The 25259-nt window shown below is 37.9% G+C and overlaps 1 protein-coding gene across 1 annotated transcript; it reads right to left on the reverse strand.

The window, feature by feature from the left end:
- Positions 1-870: 870 nt before the first annotated feature.
- LOC122355804 (pro-neuregulin-3, membrane-bound isoform-like) lies at positions 871-7162 on the reverse strand. The gene is made up of 4 exons (XM_043254356.1): positions 5143-7162; positions 1394-1461; positions 1247-1278; positions 871-1078 (listed from the first exon to the last, which is right to left on the reverse strand). Exons 1-4 carry the CDS (start codon positions 5999-6001, stop codon positions 871-873), a joined length of 1167 nt encoding a protein of 388 aa, XP_043110291.1. The 5' UTR covers positions 6002-7162.
- Positions 7163-25259: the final 18097 nt, after the last annotated feature.

The raw sequence follows: 25259 nt of genomic DNA on the forward strand, positions 1-25259 counted from the left end.
TCTTAAAAAAATAATATACAGACACCTCTGTCCAAACCAGACTTGACCACTATAGGATTTTTAGTCTTTTCATTACGCAAGTGTATATTCGTTTTTTTTACTTCCTCGTGATACTGCTATTCTATGCACTGGATTGTTTTGCAAGTCCTGTCTATTCTGTGAATAACAAAAGGATAAGAGAAGTGCTGGCTACTTCAGCATAGCGGGTACAAGCTGGTTGTGGCGTTGTGTGTTTGCCCATGAAATGCGCTATCATATCACTTATGTTGAAAGACTATGTTGTGGTGAAAACACGCACCCGATTCCATTTCCTAGTGCATGGAATAGGCATTCTCACCACTTTTAAAAAAGAGGCCTGATCAATTATTTACACTTCCTGCCACATGCGTTCTACATGTTTCTCTTTCTGTACATTAATATTTTAGCCTACACTGCGACATCCGTCCCCCCCAAACTCTAGGCTTCCCAGCGGACATTTTGTCCACATAAATCACACAGTGACATTAAAGAAGCCTAAGATGGCCTTCACTGCCACTTACACGCAGAGTACACATCGGCGCATTAATCTCGCCTCTCTCAGACAGAGGAGAGAGCCCGGCGCTCACGGCGTACTAAAATGTCACTAACAAACAAGGCCGCTCCGGAGAGGACTGTCTGTAAGTGCACAGTTACAAAAAGACCACGAGGACAACTTGGAAGTCCGCTGAAAATGTCACGTCACTTTTTGCTGATAACAGTCAGCTAATCTGCAAGATAAAAGCAGTACTTCATTTCGGAGCGGCCTGGAAAACATCAGGTGGAGGAGAAGTTCTCCCTCAAGGTTCGTCTCTCGCTCTCTGAGCCTCTAAGGTTGTGATTGGTGGTCGGGTATCACGTGGCTACCCTGTTGCTGGTATCTGGGGAGAGCAGCGTGGCAGCAGCAGCTGGAACTACGCTCCTCTTGGCCCAGGCGAAAGCCTCGCTGACCTCCCATGAGACGGCGCTAAATGGATTTCTGTCTTTAATCCCTGTGTATGATTTTATGGTACACCTTTCTCCGGAGCCACAGGGGTTGCTGCGTACTCCACTCGAGTGCATGCTACAGTACGTGTTAGCACGTCAAAATTATTAATCGCCACGTCAGAGCTTTTCTCATCCTTGAGCCTTCTATTTTAGCAGCTAGAGTGTGATTTTCTGGCTATGTTTTTCCCCAGGCTTTAGCTTGACATGTTCTCGTGTTTTTCCGATGCCGCTGCGCTTTTCATACCTGACAAAATCCGCCAACCACGCTGCTTCCGACTGTGCGCCGAAGGTGTGCGTGGAATCACAATGATGTGTCAGTGAAGAAACATCCCCGCCCCAAAGGCAGATAGCCAGCTGCATTTAGAGCGCCAGCCGCCCACTGCCTCCTTACACAGGAAGTAATGAGGCTTGGCCCCTGAGCCAAATCAACCCCGAACATAGATAGGACATAGAGACCAACTGTGAAAAACACATACAGGAAACTCAAGCATGAAGACAAGGCAGAGAGGGAAAAGGAAATAAGGATAAAGAGGAGGAGGAGAACAGAATAAAGGATAATATTAGAGTAGGAAATGTTAAGGCGGAGGGCGACGTGCATCAGGGTGAAAGAAATGGAGTCGGAAGGCAGGAAAGAAGATGAGCGGCTCAGGTTTCAACGCTGCGGCTAATGGACGGCTGCATGTCATCCTTCAGAACAATCGGATAATAATACAGATACGAATGAGAGATGCACTCTCATTGGGGCGATTTTAAAACCATGTTAGTGTCTCGCTTATTCAATTGGGAACCTATGGAAAATACAACATAGTCTCTCTCGGTGCATTACCATACAAGTCCCACCAAAACATAAGATCATTTTGCAGTCGTAAAGATGAATGCGTTTGCACATGGCCACTACTAGTGCATTTCATCATGTTCCCTCTCAGACGATCCTCAGAGAGAAAGTCCAAGCAGGGGCGGAACAGGCTTGTATTATATTATACAGTGATGTATTACCCGACACAATATTGCACATTCAAAATCTAACTTACAGTCCACTACTCTTTTCCATTTGCCATTTCTATTCATAAAACAGCTTGGCCCAACAATAACACCTCTCTTGCTTGATGCAGATCCAAGCATCCTATATTTCAAAATATAAAGAAATTTCCCACTGTATGTATATATATATATATATATATATATATATATATATATATATATATATATATAGAGAGAGAGAGAGAGAGAGAGAGAGAGAGAGAGAGAGAGAGAGAGAGAGAGAATTAGGTAGCACTACCATTTTCAGCTGGGATATGTGTGTTAAGACTGGACTCGTTTTAAACTATAATAATATTTCATATGATTATATGATAATGTTATTGGAAAAGTTGCAGTTTTATTGTATTGTTAATCAAATAAATGCAGCCTTGGTGCGCATTCAAAAACATTTAAAAATGTTCCCAACCCCCAAATAATTTTGCTTGCTTGTTTTTCAGTAGCCATTTTAATATCTGCTTTTGAGAAACACAGTTTTATGGATATACAGACTGGGAAAAGGGCCCACCCATAAAAATTTTGTCACTGTGAATTTTAGCAACGACCCTGACACAGACAATGTGAACGTATTAATAAATAAAAAAGACAGCCATGTGGTCTGCAAGAACCTTGGCCGAAAGCATGGTTACTCGTCCTTCTCTGGCCCCAGGGTCAGGGCCCTCCTTTGTCCCCCCACCCTTGCCTTATCAGTATTCGCTCCAGGGCACTTTCAGCTCAAGAAAAAATTCACTGCAATGTGAAAGAGAGAATGTGTGGTATTAAATTATACATCAGCTTCTCTTTATACAAGCAGCTCGCTATGTTCTCACTGTTGACTAGGGTGTTGGATTCAGTTTACATATTCACACATAACTACAGAAAAAAAATACATATATATTTTTTTAGATAAAAGTGAACTATGGGAACGTCGCCTAGGGGCATAACGAAGCAGATCTTGATTTGTTTCCCTTATGAGGAAACACAAACCATGGTTAACTGCATAGATTTGTGTATGCTGTAAACCTTTCTGTGATTTCCAAGATACAATTATTGAAGACAAAGCAGAAGCTCTAATGTGAAATTCATTTAAGTTAGCTCTGCAATTGTATTTTGACTGTAAGGGGCTGTTTAAACTCCCAGGATTGGATGACATTCAAACTCCACGCTAACTAATTGGTGCTGACACAAAATTGATGGCCTGCTTTTAACACCTTGCTTTATAAATAAACAACATTCCAGATTTGATTACAGAAGTACATCAAATTAGCATGCAGACTAATGCTGATTCCCCATTCCCTAATGAAACTGACTTCTTTTGTTACTGAAAACAAAGTTGGATTTTGTTTAGACAGCACATTCTTTCGGGATTCATGACTGAACTGTGCAGTGTTAGAGAATAACGAACTCACTCACTATTTCAGTAGCTTGAAATCAGATTGACTTTCTTCAAATTAGTATAGGCTAGCTTTTCCAGTAACAACCCATGTGTATCGTATAGTGTGACCAAATGTGAACAATCAAACATACCTCCTGAAATGTCCCACACATGTAGCATTGCAATATCTGATTCATTTTATTGAACTGTTTAGGGTTCACGTGAATGAACAGATTGGGAGTGCATATTTGAATATTTCAGCATTGATCAATTTTCAACATCAATAATTAGAATGCAACAAATCAGCATTTTAGAATGATTTATGAAAAATAAGTTTACACTGAAAAATGGATTCTTTGCCAAAACAGGGTGAAATTAATGACTAAAACTGCAAAAACATCTTAGTTCATCTCTGATTTGTCTTTTAATTGAGTATTTTGATCAGGCTCCTGTGAAAATAACATAGGATATTTTCAAAATTCATTCAATATCTGACTAATAACCTTCTCATTGCCATTAAAGTGAAAATACTAAACCTAATTATAAGAGACACTTAAAAACTAAAATCTAAGAAAAACCTAAGACGGACTCAGAGGTTTTTAATCTAAAGTCTTCAATTGCATTTTAAAATATATATTTAAAATAGAAAATAGTTCTTGCAATAGTTATTTAAATGTAACATTTTGTATTTTGTAGTATTAGTATAGCAACCTTAATTAACATTGCTCATTCATTAATTAAAACCCCACTACTTTTATTATAGAGAAATACGCTAAATTGTAAGGTACATGGATAACTAATATACCAGGATGTGTGCATTTGAAAAGAATAGGCTAAGCAGCCTTAATGTAGCAAAATACTAGCCTGACAAAAAAAAAAAAAGTAGATTGTTGCCTGACAGCTACAGCTTGAAAATAGCAATGCTGCTGTATTATATAGATGTATAAGGACATACATGGAGTCACATACACACAGATTACAATATAAATACTATTTCCCATTTGTAGTGGTCTCCTATCTCTCTTCTTCAGTTCTCTGTAGTGTGTGTGTGTGTGTTTCCTCACGTGAGAGTCTTAGCGTGTATCCACTGCCTCAAGTCTACCTACCATACCTACTGCAGTACTCATATCTTTACTTATCTAAATGGAATCTCCACCCTAAGACCTGATCTCCACTGACAGGACGAGAGCAGCCAGCACCCTCTCCAGCACTACACTTCCTCTTTGCCTTCTATCTGTCTCTCTTCCTCTCACCATGACTATCTGCTTTAAATCAGGCGAAATCTCTCTCTAACAACAAACCTACTTTAAATGGGAGAACATGCTAATGCTATTGGGAAAAACGGAAGCAACACTGGCAGTCATTATTCCTGAAAACTGATATGAAACAAACAGAACAAGTGGGCAGCACCATGTCCACATGATACAGAGAGGATAAAGACAAAGATGAAAAACAGTTGCCTATGTGCTCTCTCATTAACATGCAGAACTAATGAACTCAGCGGCAGGCACAAAGACTATTAGACTGCTTGACTGCCTCTTTTGTAATGCCGAGAAGAGAGCTGGAATAGGTATCTATCCTGATCCATAAGAAGCTGGGAAAGGATTTTATTAGAAGAAAGATGACAAAAAAGGGTTTTATAAAAGCACGTCATCACAGACGGTGTGACAAGCTCACACGCACAAACATATCTACACACCCACATTCATGCATGTGTACAATCGAAATGTTTAAATGATCAGTCTTACGTGTCCTGAAGCGTTGGTGTGGCCGAGTAGGCTTGGTTGAAGGGCCCTTGGAGGAGCGGCCATGGTTCCAGCGTTGACCAGGTTTGGAAGGCGACGCGAGGGTGGAGGTCGTTTGGGCCGCTTGCGTGGTGCTTGTGCTCGTCATAATCGTAGTGGTCGTCGTGCTCGTGGTGGTCGTACTCGGTGGCCCAGCCCGTGCAGAAGGGGATGCATTTCGGCTCCCACCATCCCCATTGGGTTTTCGAACAGTGGTGCTGCGTGGGGTCACCTCCTTTCCTCCTGGTGGGGCAGGATTGGTGGCTCGGGTGGCGGTGGTGGTGTTGGTCAATCGCGTCCCCACTCTGTTATGCAGGTGTGGAGCTCTGTTTCCCGAGCCTCCCCCTAAGGCCCCGCCACCTCCTCCACTGCTGCTACTGCTACTGGCCGTGTGGTTTGAGGACTGCCCAATCCGAGTCCTTTGCACTGTACCTGTACCCTCAGCCGCTCGGGTCGCTGAACCCGGAGCCGCTGAGGGTGGGGAGGAAGTGGTAGACGTGGAGCCATCGGAACCCTTCGGCAGGGCACTGGGTTTAGATAGGAAAATCGGGTCCTGTCCGATGCGATTGGCATCCACCAGGTCAGTCGGGACGTAATCCTGCACTGAGCCCACCACAATCCATTTAAGAAGCATCAGGCTGAGGCCTAGGCCCACAAAGCCCATCAGTAGGGGCACAACGCAAAGCCAGGTCTGCTGGCGGGGCCACACCGCACAGGGGCCACAGCGGAGGGGCCCTGGGGCCCGGGGAGAGGCTTGTTCACCCCCGGGCTCCTCCAGGGTCATGGTCTCCATGGTGGCCCCTAGTGCCGTTCTCTCACTCATGCTTCTGGGGTTCAGGGCCCAGCCAGGAAGTAGTGCAAGCAGTGGAGGGGGCTGGGGAGGGAGCCAAAACTGGGCATCTCATTAATATTCATTTAACACTCTTCCACAGATACAGATACATGCAATACCGACTACTCATATGAATAGCACAGCAGACATCAGCCGATATATAAATATATATATATATTTATATACGAACACATAAAGAGTAATTCCTTACAAATACAATAAACAAACCCTAAAGCTCAAAGACACCAATAGTCACGTACACACGCACACATACACAAACAAACACACACACACACACACTCGATCAGGAATAAAAGAGGACTAGGTTTGGGAGAAGAGCGGGTTTTGGGAATGAGCCTCTGTTTAGTTCAGCTTCCTTAGAACCGAAGGTAATTCCCAAGATGCTCCATAGATAGAGATGAAAAATAGAACAAAAATTAAGTTTTGCGGATCCGTCGGTGTTCTTCCCGGAGTCAAATTTTCCTTATAAATCCGTGAGTGTTTAAGCGAGGGCAGCTCCCTGCTGCAGATCTTCTCTCACAGCTGCATTAACGCATCGGTCGTCGCGGCTGGCGCAGCCCTGCCTCTGTATGTGTTTGTGTGAGTGTGTGTGTGTATATATATGTGTGTGTGTGTGTGGAGAAGCTCAGGTAGTGGCAGAAGCACAGCTCCACTCAAGGGACAGCTCTGCGTCTCTCTCTCTCCCCCGACACGGCACTTCGCCTCTGGCTACGCAGCTTGGATCTTCCCTCTAGTCTCTACAGCGGTGCATCAGTGGACACGGGCAGCCGGTAATCCACCCCACAGGAGAGAACAGCGGAGCGGGGGAGAATGATGTACTCTGATATCAGGCAGAGACGGCTGCGAGGGTTAAATCCATCAGATCCTTTTCCCAATCCCTGCCCTTAGTTCTCTCGCTCTGTCAGTGTACATCCGAGCCTCTGCCCTGCATCCGTCATTGCACCAGAATTCAAAGGCAGTCCTGTCTCTGAGCTTGCTACATTCCCACACTGAAAGACTCAGACCTTGGCAGAAACACAGGCACACAGAGTGTGAGAGAAGCAAGCAGAGGGAGAGAGAGAGAGAGCGGAAACAAGAGAGAGAGAGAGAGCAAGCGATAGAATGTGCGACAGAGAGAAAGCAGAAGAGGAGGGAGAGTGAGTGGGTGAGCATGAGACTGGGAGAGAGTGAGATAGAGAAGGGAGGGGAAAAGGAGAGAGAGCGCTGCTCTGAAAACTGATGCGGCTGCTTTTCTTAGAGGCTGCAGTGTGTGTCTGCATGTGTGTTTTCTAGAGTGTGTGTGTCTCAGAGAGGGGTGGGGGTGTGTGAATGATGCTAGTTATAAATTTCTTCAGCAGCCACTCTTTTCCCTTCCCGGCCCTTCCATCTTTGTCGACTGCATATGTCCAGATTGACAAACATAAACTGTCCGATGTATGCACTTGAGCTTGAGCAAGGAAGAGCAGGGAGGGGACTGAAGGAAAGGAAAAGAGGAAGGTAAACATGAAGTAAAGAAGGACAGAAGGAAGAAGTGAAGAAAACTAATTGGAAAGAAAATAGGAAAGCAGGAAAGGAAAGGAAAGGAAAGGAAAGGAAAAGGAAAGGAAAGGAAAGGAAAGGAAAGGAAAGGAAAGGAAAGGAAAGGAAAGGAAAGGAAAGGAAAGGAAAGGAAAGGAAATTTGTTTCACTGTCACATCCAGCAGCAATAGTTGTTGAGAAAGAGCAGCACAGGTAAAGTAGTTCAAATCCTTCCAGACGCCCGTCTCACAGATACACCCCCGAGTGCCTGAGGGACAGCATAAGAAGAGGCTTCTGGAAGACAGATAGAGACATAAAGTCTTGGTGCCATTGTAGGGTGACTTGTCTCAAACCAGAACATTCAGGGCGTTGAGGGCAATCAAAAAAAAAAAAAAAAGTATGGCAGTGACTGTTGATTTTAAGATATGGTCGTTGCACTCAAAAATAAACGTGATTGTGGATAGGTGGGTTTAAAGGACTGTTCACATTGAGACGAATGTTCAGTGCTAAAATTGGTTGCAATAAACATTTTAATTTGAATGAGCAACTGTTATGTGTCTTTTCAGACAGACGCAAAGTTCTGCATATCAACAAGGCAAGAATTATTTTTTTATGGAGGGGTTCTTTTAATATTTAGCAAGTAAAAAAAAAAAGAAACAATTATTGTTTTGAAATTAATTTGTGCAGAATTTCTGTCATTATTTACTCAACCTCAAGTTCCAAATTAATGTCTTTCATTATTCTGTTGAGCTAAAAAGAAAATATTTTGAGGAATGTTGATAACCAAACAGTTGATGGTCCCCGCTGACTTTCAGGTTTACAAAAAATATCATGCAAGTCAATGCCTGATATCGACTGTTTACTTACCAACATTCAGCTTAATAAAAAAAAGAAACTTTTTAGGTGAAAATGGTTGGTCAAGTACAGCACACATCAGCAAAGAGAAGGGTGTAATTTTAAGAAAGATCTAGCCACTCTGTTTAAACATTACAAGGTCAATAATAGTAATAATAATTCAAGATCTATAACATGCAATTCAGAATTAAGTTCATGTTGACTTTATATATTACATTTCATAAATGATCAGCATAAAACTATGACACCAGTTCAACATCTAACATTGTCAGAAGAAAAATCTTCTGTCAGTGAAGTAAAAACTTTTACAGTGAAAGCAAAGTACTTACTTACATTTTTACATCTTGTACAAACAAATAGATGGGCTTCTTTCAAATTGAAGTAGAAACGCTTTTCTTTGAAAGCTGCTTGCAGTAAGAGAACTGTAGGGAGCAGAAACAAGCTTGTGAACTTATCGTCATGGCAACCAAATACATTATTTGCTTAAACACACTCTACGATGAAGTATCTGCAAATTAAACAGCAGTACTAAAGAAGCAGCTTCCTTTGTCTTCAGTGTCACCCAATTGAAAACCACAAACAATAAAGACAGCTACTGACACTCAGAACAGAACAGAGGAGCAGAGAAACAGAAACCGTGGTTTATTTACTAGACGACACACCTCGTGAAATCTGGATAAACCCAGGCATCTTGCCATCCTAGAATATTGCATAATCACAAAATACTGTACACGCACAAAAGAACAACACAAACAGACCACTTACCACACAATACAGAAGAAGGTTAAAGCCCTCGTTCAAGCAGATCCCTCTGCAAACAATCAATAAAAGCCTTTGTAGAAACCCTTTCCTCTGGGGCACTAGACTGTGAATGCACACCCACCGTGAGTGTGACCTGGGGTGGATTTGAACACTTTTGCGCTCTGATTGACAGCACTTGATTGACAGGTGGACATTTGTGCAGGAGCAGAGACAATTAAACGTGTGGTGACCTCACATAGGACCTATTTCTAATAAGATAGGAGAAGCTCAGGGAGAACACGGTGTGAAACTAAGAAAACAGGCACATGGATGCCTTTGTTTGTCAACTGGAGCACCAAGGCGAAACAAAGAGTGATTGACAGGACGAGATTGAGAGAAGAAGAGAAGAGCAGGTACATCAGATGAGAACAAGATACCACCAGTGGTGCAGTTCTTTATGTGGAGGATGCAAATATTTACATAAGACATGCCGTCATCTTCAACACCGGATGACACAAAGTCAATAACACGTTTAAGAGCACAGAAATTCTTCTTCGCTCAGCATCAGTTTTGGGATGGAAAAATCTTGTTTACAACACAATTCTGAATGATTCTGAGCATCAGTAAAAAAAGACATGGACTGTGTAACACCATGAGCACAATATTCCTAATGTATTGGATCTCTTTTCCTCTGCAGAGCAAATGAAACCAATACCACTGGACTAGACATTGTAAATGACAGGACTGTCAGTATACATCTAAACATTTATTTGTGAGTAACCGCATGGATTTAAATAGCAAGTGGGCTCCATAAAGAATTATTGAAGCCATTGACAAAATAAAATGAAAGAGATTGTGCCATTAAAGGAAGGCAATCCTCTGTTGGGTTAATGTCTTATTAGTCTGCGCGATGGAGTAATCACTTCCTTACTGGTCATTTTTTAATCTTTGGGTGCAGTTGACCTTGAATTGAACTGGATCCATCATTTATGGCGAGCCTTGCCAGAACAACATAATTGCATTCGAGAGATTGGAAGAGATTCTGTCTGTTTAAAGGGAAGAGTCTTTTTTGCTATTACGCTTGAGACTGGACTGAGATCCACCCACATTCACACAAACCCACACATTTACATACACACGAGAAAACAGAATGCATTTTCTCTAACATACTGGTGGGAAAAGCTTTTTAAAAGCTTTAGAAATGATAAATACAACATGATGCACAAAATATAAGATGCCCAGGCTTGGAAGAATATAACAGAAATAATAATAATACATTTACATGTATATCATACATTTAAACATTCGTACATGAAATGCATCTCAAAATGCTTTCAAATAAATTTTTAAAGAATTATATAAAAGGAATAACCAAAATGGTGCTGTCCAACTATTAATCGCATTCAGAATAATGGTTTTTGTTTATAAAAAGGGTTTTTTTCATAAAAAATGAAATTTCTATGCATTATTTAATTTAAAAACAGGCACAAAAACAATATTTATTATTACTATTATTATATTAATATATAAATATTTACTGTATATGTTTGTGTGTGTACAAATATGTAGTACACATACATATATTATGTAAACAAAAGTTTATTTTGGATGCAATTAATCATTTGACATTGATTACTACTTACATTATACAAAAACAATATATAAAATCATTGTTATTATTATTAATAATATTATTATATAACAACAGTACAATTACAATACTATTATGGTTGCTGTTGTTTTTAAGCTATTAAACCATAAATGTTTTATTTTTGCAGAGAACTGCAGGGAAACTTCACATTTCATAAAATATTTTACCTTTTTTTTGCAATTAGGGCTTGGTGAGTTTTAACTTCATAAATATTCTTTTAAAAAGCGAATGCATGCATCTTGAATCTGATAAGGTCTCTGCTCTTGGATCTCGTAAGCACTTTAAATGCAGAATTTTAGATCAGCTGTAAATTCAATAGCGGTTTCAAAATGTAGTTTAGCTGTGACAAAAAGTTATGTGTAATTTCAAATTCAAAAGTACACACGTTTTGATGTAATATTGTGTCAGACTCCAATATGAAATGATTTCATTGCAATATAACATGATGTGCTTGCCTCTCCCCCCAAGTTCACTCTGTCCCTTTTGCTCAGAAACCTCTTAATCAAAGAGCCCTCTTAGTTAATGATGTCACAATGAGCCGCTGGGGCGGGAGGCCCTCTAATGCATCTTCAGAGAGTGCAGTTACCATGGCGGCTGTGAGTGACAGATTGTCACTGCATCTGTAATAGATGCCTGTCACTAAGGATTACCACTCTCCTGAATTAAGAAAGAGCGCTAGGAAGAGTAGCCCTTTTGAACGAGGGCTTTCCTCCTTCAGCATCAGAGCAAGAGAGAGAGAGAGAGAGAGAGAGAGAGAGAGAGAGAGAGAGAGAATGCACTCCATGCAGGTTAGAAACAAGACCTCGGACTTGAAAAGCCTGGCTGTTCCCGCTGAGTGTCTCACACTCCAGAATAAACACGCACCAAAAAGTGTACACAATCAGATGTACAGAGCATTCACAGAAGCAAACAGAAACAGATATGGGTTCTGTCAAACTGTGGTCTACAGAGAGTCTTGGCGAGATCAGCGTGAGGCAAAGATGTCCAGAGAAGACACTATGGAGGAGGGGACGCAATCTGCTGTAGGGAAATAACAAGCACTGACCATTTAAAACCAGCAGGGGTCAGGCATTTTCATCTGAAACATAATCATCATTTATACAGATAGATAGAAAGATAGATAGGCATAATGATACGCTGAAAGAACAACAACAATGTGTATAGATAGAACAATTGACTGATAAAATAGGTTTGCCATCTTTTTTCCGTTCTTTAACCTGAGCACACACGGCTCTGGTCTCCAGTGACTTATCGACGTGCTGCTGACCCGTCTTTTTGGGCCACAGTTGTGAGGATGGATCCTCCCTAGAGAACTCGTTCATTGGGCCATAAATCCCTCTTACACTGAAAGGCGGCTCTATCGCTTTCCAAGTTAAGAAAGTCTATTTGTCTCTTCTATCCCTCCCTCTGGCCCCCTCCCCTTTCTCTCTCGTTCCATCTCTCGCTTTCTCTCAACACTGATTTTCATTTAGATGCTGTTGACTCAGTTGGTCATACCCTCTTGCCGAATTCTCTTTGATTTAGCTCTGACACTCTCTCTGACACATCTGACGCCCCTCTAAATCTTCCACTGTATGACTCTGAGCCTTTTTACAGTATCACTTTTATTATCCTACTGTGCCAAACAACTCATCTATAGAAAATTCGTTAGATCTTGCTTGGGAGAAAAGAAAAAACCTGCAAGCTCCATGTGGAAGAAAGCAATTGGATTTGTAAGGCTGCGTCCTCTAAGGCTTTGATGGGCTGCAGCATGTACTATTCCATTTGGTTTCCAGGTTTACTCCCTATAGATGACCTTACTGCCTTCTTTTTGCTGATTTCAATCCAAAAAGAAGAGAAAGAATAAAAACGGTGCTACATCACACAGTTTAATGCCAAATAAATGCATAATTAATTGTGACTCAGATGCAGATTTTTGAAATGCTAATGCTCTGTACTGTCCTGGCACACCCTGTGTGCATGATAATATTAGGCCTTGAAATGGATGGTACATTTAAGTGCAAACAGCAGACGACTTAATAGAATCTAATTATACTTAACGACTTTGTTGCAGCATTCAAACAATGATATATTAACATTCATAAAGAGGTTAAATGACACCATGCAAAAAGAATAGATGTGTGCTGTTACGTTTGGATAAATGAACCTTATATCTGAAAGGGGAGAGGCTATAACTCAATCTTTCAAAAAGCTGCAACAAGGAAGACTTTTATTCATGAGGTGCCTTTGAGAATCATTTCATAAACAGGAAGACAGTTTCGCAATCTAATGACCATTGTTCCCTTTTGTGAACGCTTCTGCGTGCATTGCTTTGGTTTCGTTATTTCTCTGCGGAGCTGGTAAATTGTTCTTTTGTGATCATCGACTAAAGCCGCCGTAATACTCTGAGCAATGTGCTTTAATATCAGAGCCATTCCGTTTGCCTTAAAGAATCCATTTATTCAATGTTCAAAGATACATAATTATCTATTTATCATAGCTGGAATGTGTTTTAGTGTAGATATGGTTCAAGGTCGCTTCACAAGCTATATGACTGTATCATATGACTATATACCATCATTACTATTCTCATGACTAAAGTCTCATGAAAACATGGCATTTTGATAGCTAAATGTCTAGTTAATGTCTGGTTCCTGCCAGATGTCAGGCGGAATTTGCATTCTTTTGAAAGCAGACCTGTTGGGTCTTAAACAGCACCAAAGCACCTTGTTTAAACAGTCAGTGGCTGCAGTCAACAAAAGAACAAACAAACATGATGATAGCATGTCTACCTTTCGTTTGATCTGCAAACAAAAGGTAAATGGCTGTATGGTACAACATACACAACTAGGGATGGGTCATGATGGTCAATCATTTCTAGGGCTAGGCCCCTATGAAATCCATTTTATATATTTTTTTTTTAATTCAGTTTTTCCATTACATTTTTTCTGTATGACTTTTTCTGTTTAATGTATTGAGACTAGTTTTGGTTCTGGTTAAATCAAATCCCATTCAGCAAAAAGCAAGTATAATTAATTTAAATCACAAAATCATTAAACAGAAATTTACTACAAATTGAACAAAAATATATTTTAAAGGCCCTAAGAAATGTGTTTTATTTTTTCCTCACTTCACTTCTATTTTTAGCTAATTCTATTTTCCATTAATTTTCTGAATTTATTTTTCATTTAATTTTACTGAATACTGATAATCACAAGCATCTCTAATTAATTTAAAAAAATAATAATAATAATAATATAGATTTATTTATTTTATTAAACCTTGCACTTTCTCCCGTTCAACACTCACCTGGCGATGGTTACATTACAGAGCCAGTTTAGTTTTCTAGTCTTCCCTTGTCTATTTTCTTGTGTTCTGGTCCTTGCCTCTGTATTTTTGATTTACCCTTCTGTCTTGTCGTGTTTTATTCCTCTTTACCTGGCCATTTGGATATTGTTTGCCAAAGACCCACGCTTGCCCTAGGACTACTCTTTTGTGTGTGCCTGTGCCATACCTGTTTGCTGCTGTCAATCCTGCCTGTGTCTTGAACATGTATTCAAATGAAAGCTTGCATTTGGATCAACATTTCGACCTTTCATCTGGTCAACCCTGTTATAAATCATTTCATATGTACATATATATATATATATATGTGTGTATGTGTGTGTATTAAATACTGTTTAAATACTCTTTTTAAATAATTAAATATTCTTTACTTTAAATATTTAAGTAAAGAACATGCAGGATTTTTTGTGGCTCAGTATTCACAGACACTAGTCTATATCGCATTTTGATTGAAGTGTACTGACCTACTTTTGATTTGGCGAATTCCATGACATTCCACGTTATACAGTAAATTTTGTTTTTATGACTAGATTTTGCGATTTCATTCACGTTTTCCGCATGACCAAAACAGAGAGCCCTACGGGGTTTTAAAAGACCAATAAGTTCAGTAATTGTTCAGGCAACCCACCGACTTGGGAATTTAAAAAATATGTAGCTTTGCACATCATTAAAATCAACAGGGAAATGAGTAACATTCTTGAAGAGCAGTGACTGATTATTCTCATGAATTCAAAGATGAAGCAAAAAATCATCTCTGTACTCAGAAGCCATTCTGCACAGCTAGAAAGCAAAGATTTATGTAAGAGGAGAGCAGTATGAGTCTGCATACTGAGTACCCTGACATCCCCAACAGAACTGGCACAGCTTAATGGACCCGTGAAATCAACACTGACACTCTCGCCGTGCGCCATACCACTGAGAAGACTCCAGAAAATGCTTTTGTAGTTGTTTACCTGTTTTTTTTTAACAGTACAGTTCAAACTTTTATACATACATTCTCCATATTGTGATATCGCGATAGCAAAACTGTCATGATAATATCGTAGCCACATGACAATATGTAAAAAAAAGTTTTTTAAATATACTTAAACTTCCTATTTTTTAACATAAAAGGTTTTTAAAGTTTTGGGTTTTGGGCCATTATGCTTGGGCACAGTATCAGTCAAACGAACTAAAACCGAAAGCACAATATGACGACTATCAAATCTGTTTTTGCTGTTTCATAGCAAAGTGCGCTTTTCGCTGGTGTTTTCTACATCTCAGAACAGCTCAGTTCAAAGTGAATAAGTTAGGCTTTTTTTTTTTTTGCGGCAGATGAGATTCAAAATGATTCAAAAGTGTAGAAATATTAAGTTAATATGTAGAATGAGATATTAATTTTCCTACTGTAGTGTAAAGCAAAATAATATACCTATGAAGTATTAATTGTTATTTATTATTACAGCATATTCTAATTTTTCTGGCTTCCTACAACACTGGTGTGGATGTAATTTAGACTGAGATAATATATCAGTGAGTTGAGTCCCATTTTAAAGCTCAGGTTCAAGTGAATTCACTTTTTTTGTATTAAATGTTATTTTTTTTTCTATTCTTAATTTTCCTTTTTTTTTTATACGGCATTCACGTCACAATATTATCGTATTGTAATATTGTTACATCCCTACATACATACATACATGAATGAATGTGGTTTAGGTTCCAGACAGTGCATCTGGAAACAAAGCCACATGTACCGGTTATTTGATTTGTTTGCAAAATCAGTAGTATCAAATCTCTGAAAGAAGCTTAATGCTTTGTTTGAGGTATTTATTTGCAATTAAATTATAGGTAGAACTGAAAGTTCTGCTTTATTTACTTTCTGTGAAGTCATCTGCACTTTCAGAACATTTCTAATTACAGAGTCTTCACACATTTATTGCTAATTTATTTGTTGTTTTCTGTACAGTGTGTTCTGCTGTTCGGTTTTTTGAATGAGTTTCTAATTATTGCAACATCAACAATTTCAGAAACAGACGCCTCAACGGCACAAAACAACAAGGTTGATTGCTCTAGCATCGAGCAGACGGTTTCTTGCTGTCCATGCAGGTCTTTCTTTACCCAAATAAGATGCAAAGTGAATAAGACTTAGTCAATAAGCGTGTCGAAAAAGTATAGTTATGTAAGACTAAATTGTAAATAGATTAATCTGTGGTTCGTAAACACAGTGGTGACGTGACTGGAGACCAAACTGTTTATCATTCAATGCAAATTATACCATGCTTAAAAAGAAACATGTATCAATGGGATAATTCACGAAAACAAGCAAAAAAATCTTCCATCATTCACTCATGTAATGCCGGTCAATGCATCAAATATACATATTTTTATGCACAAGCTTTGCTAATGACATAAAATCAGAGGATATCATATTTATCACTGTAATCTTAATATATTAACTCAAACACAGGAAGCAAGTTTCACTAACAACAGTATTTAGTTTCGGGACTGAATCCGAAATTCAATGCCTTTCAGTGAAAACCATAGCAACGGACAGAACAAAAACATCTGATGTCGTCAAAATAGATATATGTATTAAGTCTTAGAGTGAAAGCACAAACAAACACTCCTGCCATGTGCTCTGTGCGTTTTTGTGCTCAAAGCTTTATTGCTGCATCAAACCTCAACTTTTTGCACGAAGAATACGCTTTTTGTATAACTTCCATATTTTTTATTTTGGTACCTTTATGTTTTTAAATGTTTCGTTTACTTAGTAAAAAGCTGCAATAGTCACTGTGTCTCATAGTGCTGCTGCTGATTCTTTTAAGGTAATGTCTTCATGGGGGAAAAAAACAACTTTTCATGATAGAATGCTAAAACATTCATATATACTGTATATATATTACATTTCCACAAAAATCTGGAGAAATAGACAGACAGAAACATTTTGCTATATTGTCTAGCCCTAGTTTCAAACGTGTCTGACTTGCTTTCTAATAGACCCCAAAATAAGATTGGAAAAACACAATTGGATTCCACCGACTTGCATTGCAAGGAAAAATACATTCTTTAAAATATCATATTTTGTGTAGTGAGTCATGCAGCGTAGGACAAAAGAGTATGGGACCAATAAGTAAACTAATAAATAAATAATGAATAGGAGCATGTTAGCAGTCATGACACATGGTCTATGCTTTTGAATGAATGTAATGTATTATACTTAGGCAAAACTTAAAAGACCGGACTACCATTCAGTATGCGTGTATTTCACAGGATTTTTCATTATGCTGTTTAAAAAAACATGTGACAAAACCCTGACCCCTGGTCCGGGCTGTAGAATTAATAAATGCGTTATATTTTGAGCCTCTTTAAGACTGACCCTGAGTACCGTTCATTATGCCATATGCATTCCATAGTATGCACCTACGTTGCCATGTATATACTGGCTTAGTAATGAGGTGTTGTTGTTGTTGTTGAAAAGGTAGGAATTAAATTAGACTAATTAAAAAGCAGTGAAATTCACCGGAAGAACAGCTGCACTCTTAAACAGGAATGAGTTACGTTGTATTATGTGATTAAAAGGCAGAAATTATCCAAGCTGGACAACTTAATGACTGCCACATCAGCCCGCATACACATCATGTGCATATGCAATACTTTAATCATTCAAAAGGAACTGAGATTAAATTAGCTCAAGCCTCTTTGGTTTACCTTGAACTATTAAAACGGAACCTAAATGTCTTCTTTTTGTCGTAACAGACTGTCAGACTGTTTAACAGACTGTTTTATAATGCCAAACACCGCATATAACCTTTCAAGCTGGAATCAACAGAAGGAGATCAAATTTTGATAGCCAAAATCGATTTAAAAAGTGTCTCTTCGACATTATCTATGCCCTATTCTGCAGAAATACTGATGTTGTCATGTTCTCTGAAATCTATCAATCCACTGGCTGTAGAAGCACCCCTACAGGAAAAGAGCTGTTATCTTTAGCCTCCTAAATAGCAGCCGGTCAATTCAGAAATGACTAGGCTATCAAAAGCAGGTGCCTGGTTTTAGTGTACAGCAAAGGCAAAATGCACTTGCAATGTCAAAATGGAGTCACGACCAAAATCAGGTCTTTCAGGTTATGATCTGTCCTGTGACAGGCTTAGCTGTGCTCAGATTTTGAGAAAAATTGAATGTGAAAATTTGTCAAAATCAATCAGAAGTCAAAATTTCTCCAGTGTTGGCGTAGTTGCAGTGCAGTGTTGGCCTACTTGCCATGAAATAACTACGACAACTGACAAAAAGTAGTACTGGGGGGGAAATTCTATTTGGGTAGAAAGAATAACAAAATGCTTCACATATCTGACTTCCAGAAGGCTGAATGTTCTGCAGGCAAAGACAGTGAAAGTCATATTGTAAAACCGAGCATCAAAGAAAACCTAAGACTATATAAATGTGTGAGTGCCTGTTTTATTCTTACATTTTAAAGGAAACATCACAAATTCTCAACTGTAAGTACCGCAATAACATAAAGCGGGAGCTGTCAAAAACTCTTCGGTGAATTGCAACTTATTCCACTGTGTTTCCCTATAGTGTCACTGTTCGACTCCGGGTTCGACCTCTACCCTGTCAACAGCCATTAATTGTTCTTTACCTCACACTTCACTACACTTGCCACATGCTGATCTCCACAATGAACAGAATGAGGTTCATACACTTGCGTTCTACTCTGTGCTTCTCATACTTGAGGATATTTAAGAAATGTATTTTGATAATAGCCATAAATGATGTGATCCTTATCGGAAGTGGGCAGTTGTGAATCAATACAGACGTTAGAGTCATTAAATGTAACTTACATATAAAAGGCAATGTCACATTTATATTTAATCTCTTTAGAACAGAAACCAAATTAATAGTACAGATATATGGGTGGAAAAATAAATGCGTGCTACTTGGAGAAGAGGAACCAAAATATTCAAACATTCTTAAATCAAAAAATTTTCAAATCAAGAAAAACATTTTTTTTTTCAGAAAAAAAAAACAGAGTAAATAAAAAAATTAAGCGAGTTTTTACTTGAAACTATCTAAATGAAATAAGAATGAAATAAGCAAAATAATATTTTTTTCTGTTTGTAAAGTCACTTAATTTTGACTTCTTGATTTTAGAATTTTTTTAGGCAATAAATCTAGGCTAGAAATTTTTTTTTGCAGTGTATTTCATTTATATGAAATTATTTTCTGAAGGTAAGGCAATCTATACAAAAAATATAAAACTATACAAAGAAACTTCTCAACGGGCAGAATATTGCATTAAAGTCACTAAAATAACTAAGTCATTACTCTTCAATAAACACCATACAAGTAAATTGCACAAGTTTTTATATAAACTTACTATATAATCTCAATGATTAAAAAAATCATTATTGTCATTAAAAAACGTGTTTGTACTACAGATTTATTTAAACATACACTAAACAACACATCACTAACAGGTCAAAATATAATGAATATATAATATAGTGCATTAATTTAGCAATGTGCATCTATATGGAATTAGTTTTCTGACCAACTTTGTGTTTAAAAACTTTTTCACCAAATTTAAAACCTTATTTGTTATAGATCTAAAGTGTTTCATATCTGAAGATTCATGCATGCATCAACAGAGAAAAGCATACACTAAAAGATCAATCTCGGGATATAAGAATCAATACTGTTTCACTAAAATGCAGATATATTAAAATCACGAAATCAATATGTTCATCCTAGCTCTAAAATACAGAATACATTTTAAATAAATTTTAAAAAGTTGGATTTTTATCGTTTTAAAAACTTAATGGTTTTTGCAACAAAAATGTTTTATATGTTTGAAAAGTTGAAACCTGTTCGTTTTAATTATTTAAAAAATCATTAAATTAAATCATTAAATCATTAAAAACCTATTTTAAAAAAAGAAGTAAATCAAAGAACGAAAACTCAGAACAGACTTCCAATCTACCAGCTGTGCAAAATGATGGACTACATGTGAGGATGCTCTGATCCATTTACACTGGCACAAACGTGCAGGGGAAAAAAAGCCTTGCAAACAACTTTAGATGGATATACTTGCGAACCCATCAGCATAATCTCAGAGACAGAGTACACAGAACACCAGAACACACCAGTCCTGTATGCAGTACACATCTCCTTTGTCTCCCCTCTCCATCCCTCTCTCTCTCTCTGTCCCACTGACTGAGCATGCTGGCGTTATTAGATTAGAAAGTGATTCAAAGTGGCATTTCACACATGCACGTCCCTGCAGGCCCACAACACAGCCACAGGAGTGTGCATTCCTAGTGTGTGTCACACCTCTACACACACATCAGCAGCTCCATTACACATAGAAACACACAAACATATGTCACAAATCTTAAATCCTTCATCTTAACAGGATAACCACTGTCCCTGCGCATCTGCGACCGGGGCTGCTAAGAGATATAGAACACACAGTCTCCGCAGTGAAATGTACTAGATGAGAGAGAGAAAGAGATTTTCACACAAGCATCATTGAAAAGGATTAGATTTTTTGGCATACTTCTGTTTAGAGCTGGGACTGATAAAGACTACAGAGGCAATTGCAAAAATGATACCAAACCCTGTCTTGAGAGGCTGCCACTCTTGCATGAGAGAGGTACAATTTGTATCACAGCGAGGCAGATGTGTTAAATAATACACTATCCAGTGATGGAGAACTGTATAAATGAATAAAACGCAACGCTGAGTGCACAGAGTGGTGTCTGCGAAATCTGTCACCTGTAATGAGGCACAGAAGTAGAGTTGTGCTAAAGTGCGTAGCAGTGGTAGATCTACACCGATGTGAAAATGACAGATTAAGAAATCAAAATTTTATTTACTATTAATAGCTAAAAAACATTAGGAACTCTCAGTGTTGGGGGGTTGCATTTTATTCAGATTTTTTTTTTCTAGATCTATTTAAAATGACAAATTTTGTGAAATACAAAATACATTTACTAAAAATGCTAAAAATACAAACATGCTCTTCTTAAAATAAAGCCTCTAAAATAAAGTGGTGGATGCCGTGATTTTGCCAAGCAAGATGTGATCCTGGATCAACATCTTTTGTTGATCCTGGATCAACATTACTGTCCAAAAATATAGATTTATCCCAATCCCTACCCCTAAACCTAACCCTAACCAAAATGTATTCCTAAAATCAGTGGGAAATGATAGCTGAAGCACCTAACCCTGAATTAAGCGAAAAACAGATATTTTATGAAAAATTACACATGAAATCTGGTTGATTGTAATGTGGTTCCAGGATCAGCAAGAATGTTGATCCAGGAACATCTTGTACTTTGTGAAACCACGCTGGGGTACCATGCTGGGGTGTGTTTCCCAAAAGCATCGTTAGTCAACTATGGTCGCAAGTTCCGTCATTACCAGCATAGTTCAACTATTATGTGTTTCCTGAAAGCATAGTTCAAACGAATGTTCGCAATTAACGTCACAAACGTAAATGGTTGGAACTACAGCCGTTGACCTGTGTCATAGTTTCTTGTTAGTAAGATAAATAGGCTTTAATAAATATGCAAGATAACATGCATTACTATCTGTATCTTCCTTTCTATCTAAATATAAAATGCATTTTAAACATGTATTTTTGTGCGTCCGTTCTAAATGCTATTTTTAAAAAGCTCATTTTAAAAAGCTAAGGGAACCCCGGAGTATGAGGGAGAACCTCTGATGAATCAAAGATCAAATAAAGCATGACACTGAACAAAAAACTGTAAATTAGTCAATAGGTGCCATGTTTACAGCAACATCAAAGAGCATTAGTACTCCTCCACCACATGCATGTGATGTCATTAACAATGGCCCTATGTTGTTGAACTAATGTGGTTCAAAAGACGAAGATGCGGTCGGGACTAGCTAGTTAGCTTCCAAAACAACGCATTGTACTTAATTGTAGCTAATCTGTCATTGTTTGGTAAATGCACGCCTGGTTGGTACCGTTCATAGTCATTAACTGATCCAATCTCGTGTAGATCATAGATTAGCTGGATTACTTGACCTGCTAGACCTCAATTAAGCATGTTATAGTTACCAATTAAAGACCTGCTTGACCACATTAAAATGACAGGGCATCATTTTTGTAGCACAAAAATAGACCTAAAAGTCGCGGTCTCACTTTTCAGTGAAGACGACTGTTCTAGAACATACAGTACTTACTTTACATTTTAAACCCCTGGCCCAGTTTTGCCTGTGTTTGTCTGTCCCACCTGATCTTAAAGTTCAAGCGAAAACCAGAACCCACAAGTCATACATCAATCATAAAAACTCCGGGAGTAAAAAGCTTTGAACTGTGCTGCATTATGAATTCACAAAAACCTGTCCCACTTTTACACAGACTCATCCTATTTTTACAGTATTTTCAACTAAATAATTGCTGGACTGAATTAAACTGAAAAATCACCCAAACCCCACTTCACCTTAGGTCCAAAATGGCTAGGTCTGTAGACCACAGAAATTGCACACTTCAAGAGTTGAAGGAAGCTTAAAAGAATATTGGCCAGAACTTGACCTTTATTACAATGCAGAAATTCATATTTTCACAGAAAAAAAAGTTACAAATAAACAGAGTTTAAGGGCTCTTACAAATCTCTGCTCCAGCATATTTAGTGCATAATTCAGGGTTGTCATATGGCCAAAGCACTGAGCATTTAAAAGCAATTTATGTTGATTTATTTAAACTCTTTGCAGTCACTCTCAAGACTTCATCGTCTTTAATGATGCTTGGCCTTCTTTTGTTTAGAATCTCGGATCAGATTCATTCTGGCAACAGCATCTCATTTCAAGCTTGCTTGAAAAAGTTGGTTACTTGTGTAATGCTGTAAATATATGTTTAAATGGGTACTTAGTGGTGAAATTGACGGTTGTTATTGTTATGATGTAAACAACATAATAGCTTAAAATATAATAGCCTAAAAGTTGTTTCAGTTATCCACAGTGTTTTTTTATTGTAAAGCAAGAAAGTTCCTTAGGAAGTACATTACAACCATGTCATTAAAATTAATGAAAACTGAACCTTTTACTGTAAATATTTAAGTTGCCCAAGTACAAATTTTTTGATAGCACATATTTGGTTAAAAAGTTGGTAACCCTTTAGATTACTGTTTCTTATTTACTGCATAACTAATGAAGAATTATTGAAGAACAAAAAGTATTTATTCATTAACACTTAACTCTCTACTGTTAATTATGTGTTAACTAATCAATATGTACTACAATTTTATGATTGTATTAAGTAACAGTTAGCTAATCAATAACTAATTCTTAATTTGCTGCTTATTAATAGTTAGTAAGGAAGTTGTTAAGATTAATGATGTAGAATAAGGCATGGTGCACTATTTTGCCAATATCAAGAGCTTTCATTTGAGAGAGATGTATATATATATATCCATTTCACCCAAAATGTCACTTTTGCCCTTCTGGTTCTCACCCCTCCTTATGTATAATTGTAGTAATGATTCCCTTTGGATGTGCAGCAAAAATGCATATTAGCATTACAGTCTAAAAATAGTAATAGTGGACTGTAATACAGATGCTACTGTAGTTGTACTTTGTACTTTTCCTTTTATTCAAGTTTAAAATGAATAGGCTTGATTATAACTTTACTGGAGTAATATTCCATTATTTTATTTAAGTACTATTATAAGTACTTGATTTGTGGGCCTCAACCTGACCTTATTACAGTTATTATTTGCATATAACTGTTCAGTAGTAGTTATTTCATAGTTCTTTTTCTTGAACCTTAACTAATATTAGTTCTTCAGGAGGTATGACAGATAACATTAATTATTGACTAGCTAACTATTACTTAACGCAGTCATGAAATTGTATTACACACTGATTAGTTAACACAGCTTCCTTAGTAGTGAGTTAGGTTCTTCAATAATTCCTTATTAGTTATGCAATAAGAAACAGTATTCTAAAGTGTTACAAAACAATGTGCATGAGTGCATTAAAAAACTGTTTTTGTTTTTTTATACAGGCATACATTTACAAGCAAAACCATAATGTACTTCACTGGAAATACATTAGATTTCTCTTTCAAACTTTATTGTGCTTGATACTAATAAAATCTATATACTGAATAAGTTTCTGCGACTCCCTCTTTAAGAAGTGACTTGCCGCATTTTTCATATTCAATAAACATTATTTTTAAGGAAGTGTCAGACCTAGTCAGTGAAGTGTTTGATTCATTTTTTCGATTCATTGTTTACAAACATGGCACATTTTGATGCAGGATTTTCAAAAGGTTTAAAACTAAAAGACAATGCTGTGCTGACTTGGATCTGCATCTAATCACAGCAGCATTTCTCTGTGAAGGTCGTAAAAAGTCAAATAAGCCCATAAGCTAATTATAGCAGTGGGCAAATAACCTAATAGCCTATTACTTTTAAATTATGGTGTTTTTTGATGTAAAAATCTTGATATCAGTATAAGTGAACATCAGAGAAAAAATCTTTTTTTAGTCGCAATTACAAGTTAAACGCTTGTACTCTTTTAAAGAACAAATGCAACAAAATCGTATGCCATGAGAGAGATTGTGACCACAAAAATTAAAATTACAATTAATGGCAGAGTGGTGAATATAAAGCGAGGCATAGAAAAGCATTAGTGAGCAATCCTGAAACCCTACTTTTCTGTTGATTACATAGACCTTTCCAATAATAGGCTACGGAACAATCTAATCTTCTAAACCTTCTAAACTGAAAAATCAAGGAACTATGCTTATGATATCAAATCATTTAGTGGGCTTCACTTTAGCATGGGGGCAACAGACATGCTGATTGCCATCTTATTAATTAAGAGTCTGGCAGTCTTAAATCTGCCTTGCAATGTCTGTCTGAAAGATATAGTTCATTTCGTTCATTTGAGCAGTTCCTTTAATTCCTTACATAAAATCAGCATTTTACTGAGAGAACGGGCTGAAACACTGCACTATTTGTCTCCTAAGTCTCATAAGACTTTGTTCTGTCCTCAGCCTCATACTGTCCAATGTCAGCCATCCCAAAAACCATGCATGCCAGCCCCTCTGACTCAGCCATTGCTCAACCACGTCCCAGAATTTCACCATCCTGACGCAGGAGCTTAGAAGCCAAACACTCACCGGGCATCAAATATGTGACACTGCAG

This window comes from Puntigrus tetrazona, chromosome 12 (assembly GCF_018831695.1).
Source record: "Puntigrus tetrazona isolate hp1 chromosome 12, ASM1883169v1, whole genome shotgun sequence".
Taxonomy (NCBI): Eukaryota; Metazoa; Chordata; class Actinopteri; order Cypriniformes; family Cyprinidae; genus Puntigrus; species Puntigrus tetrazona.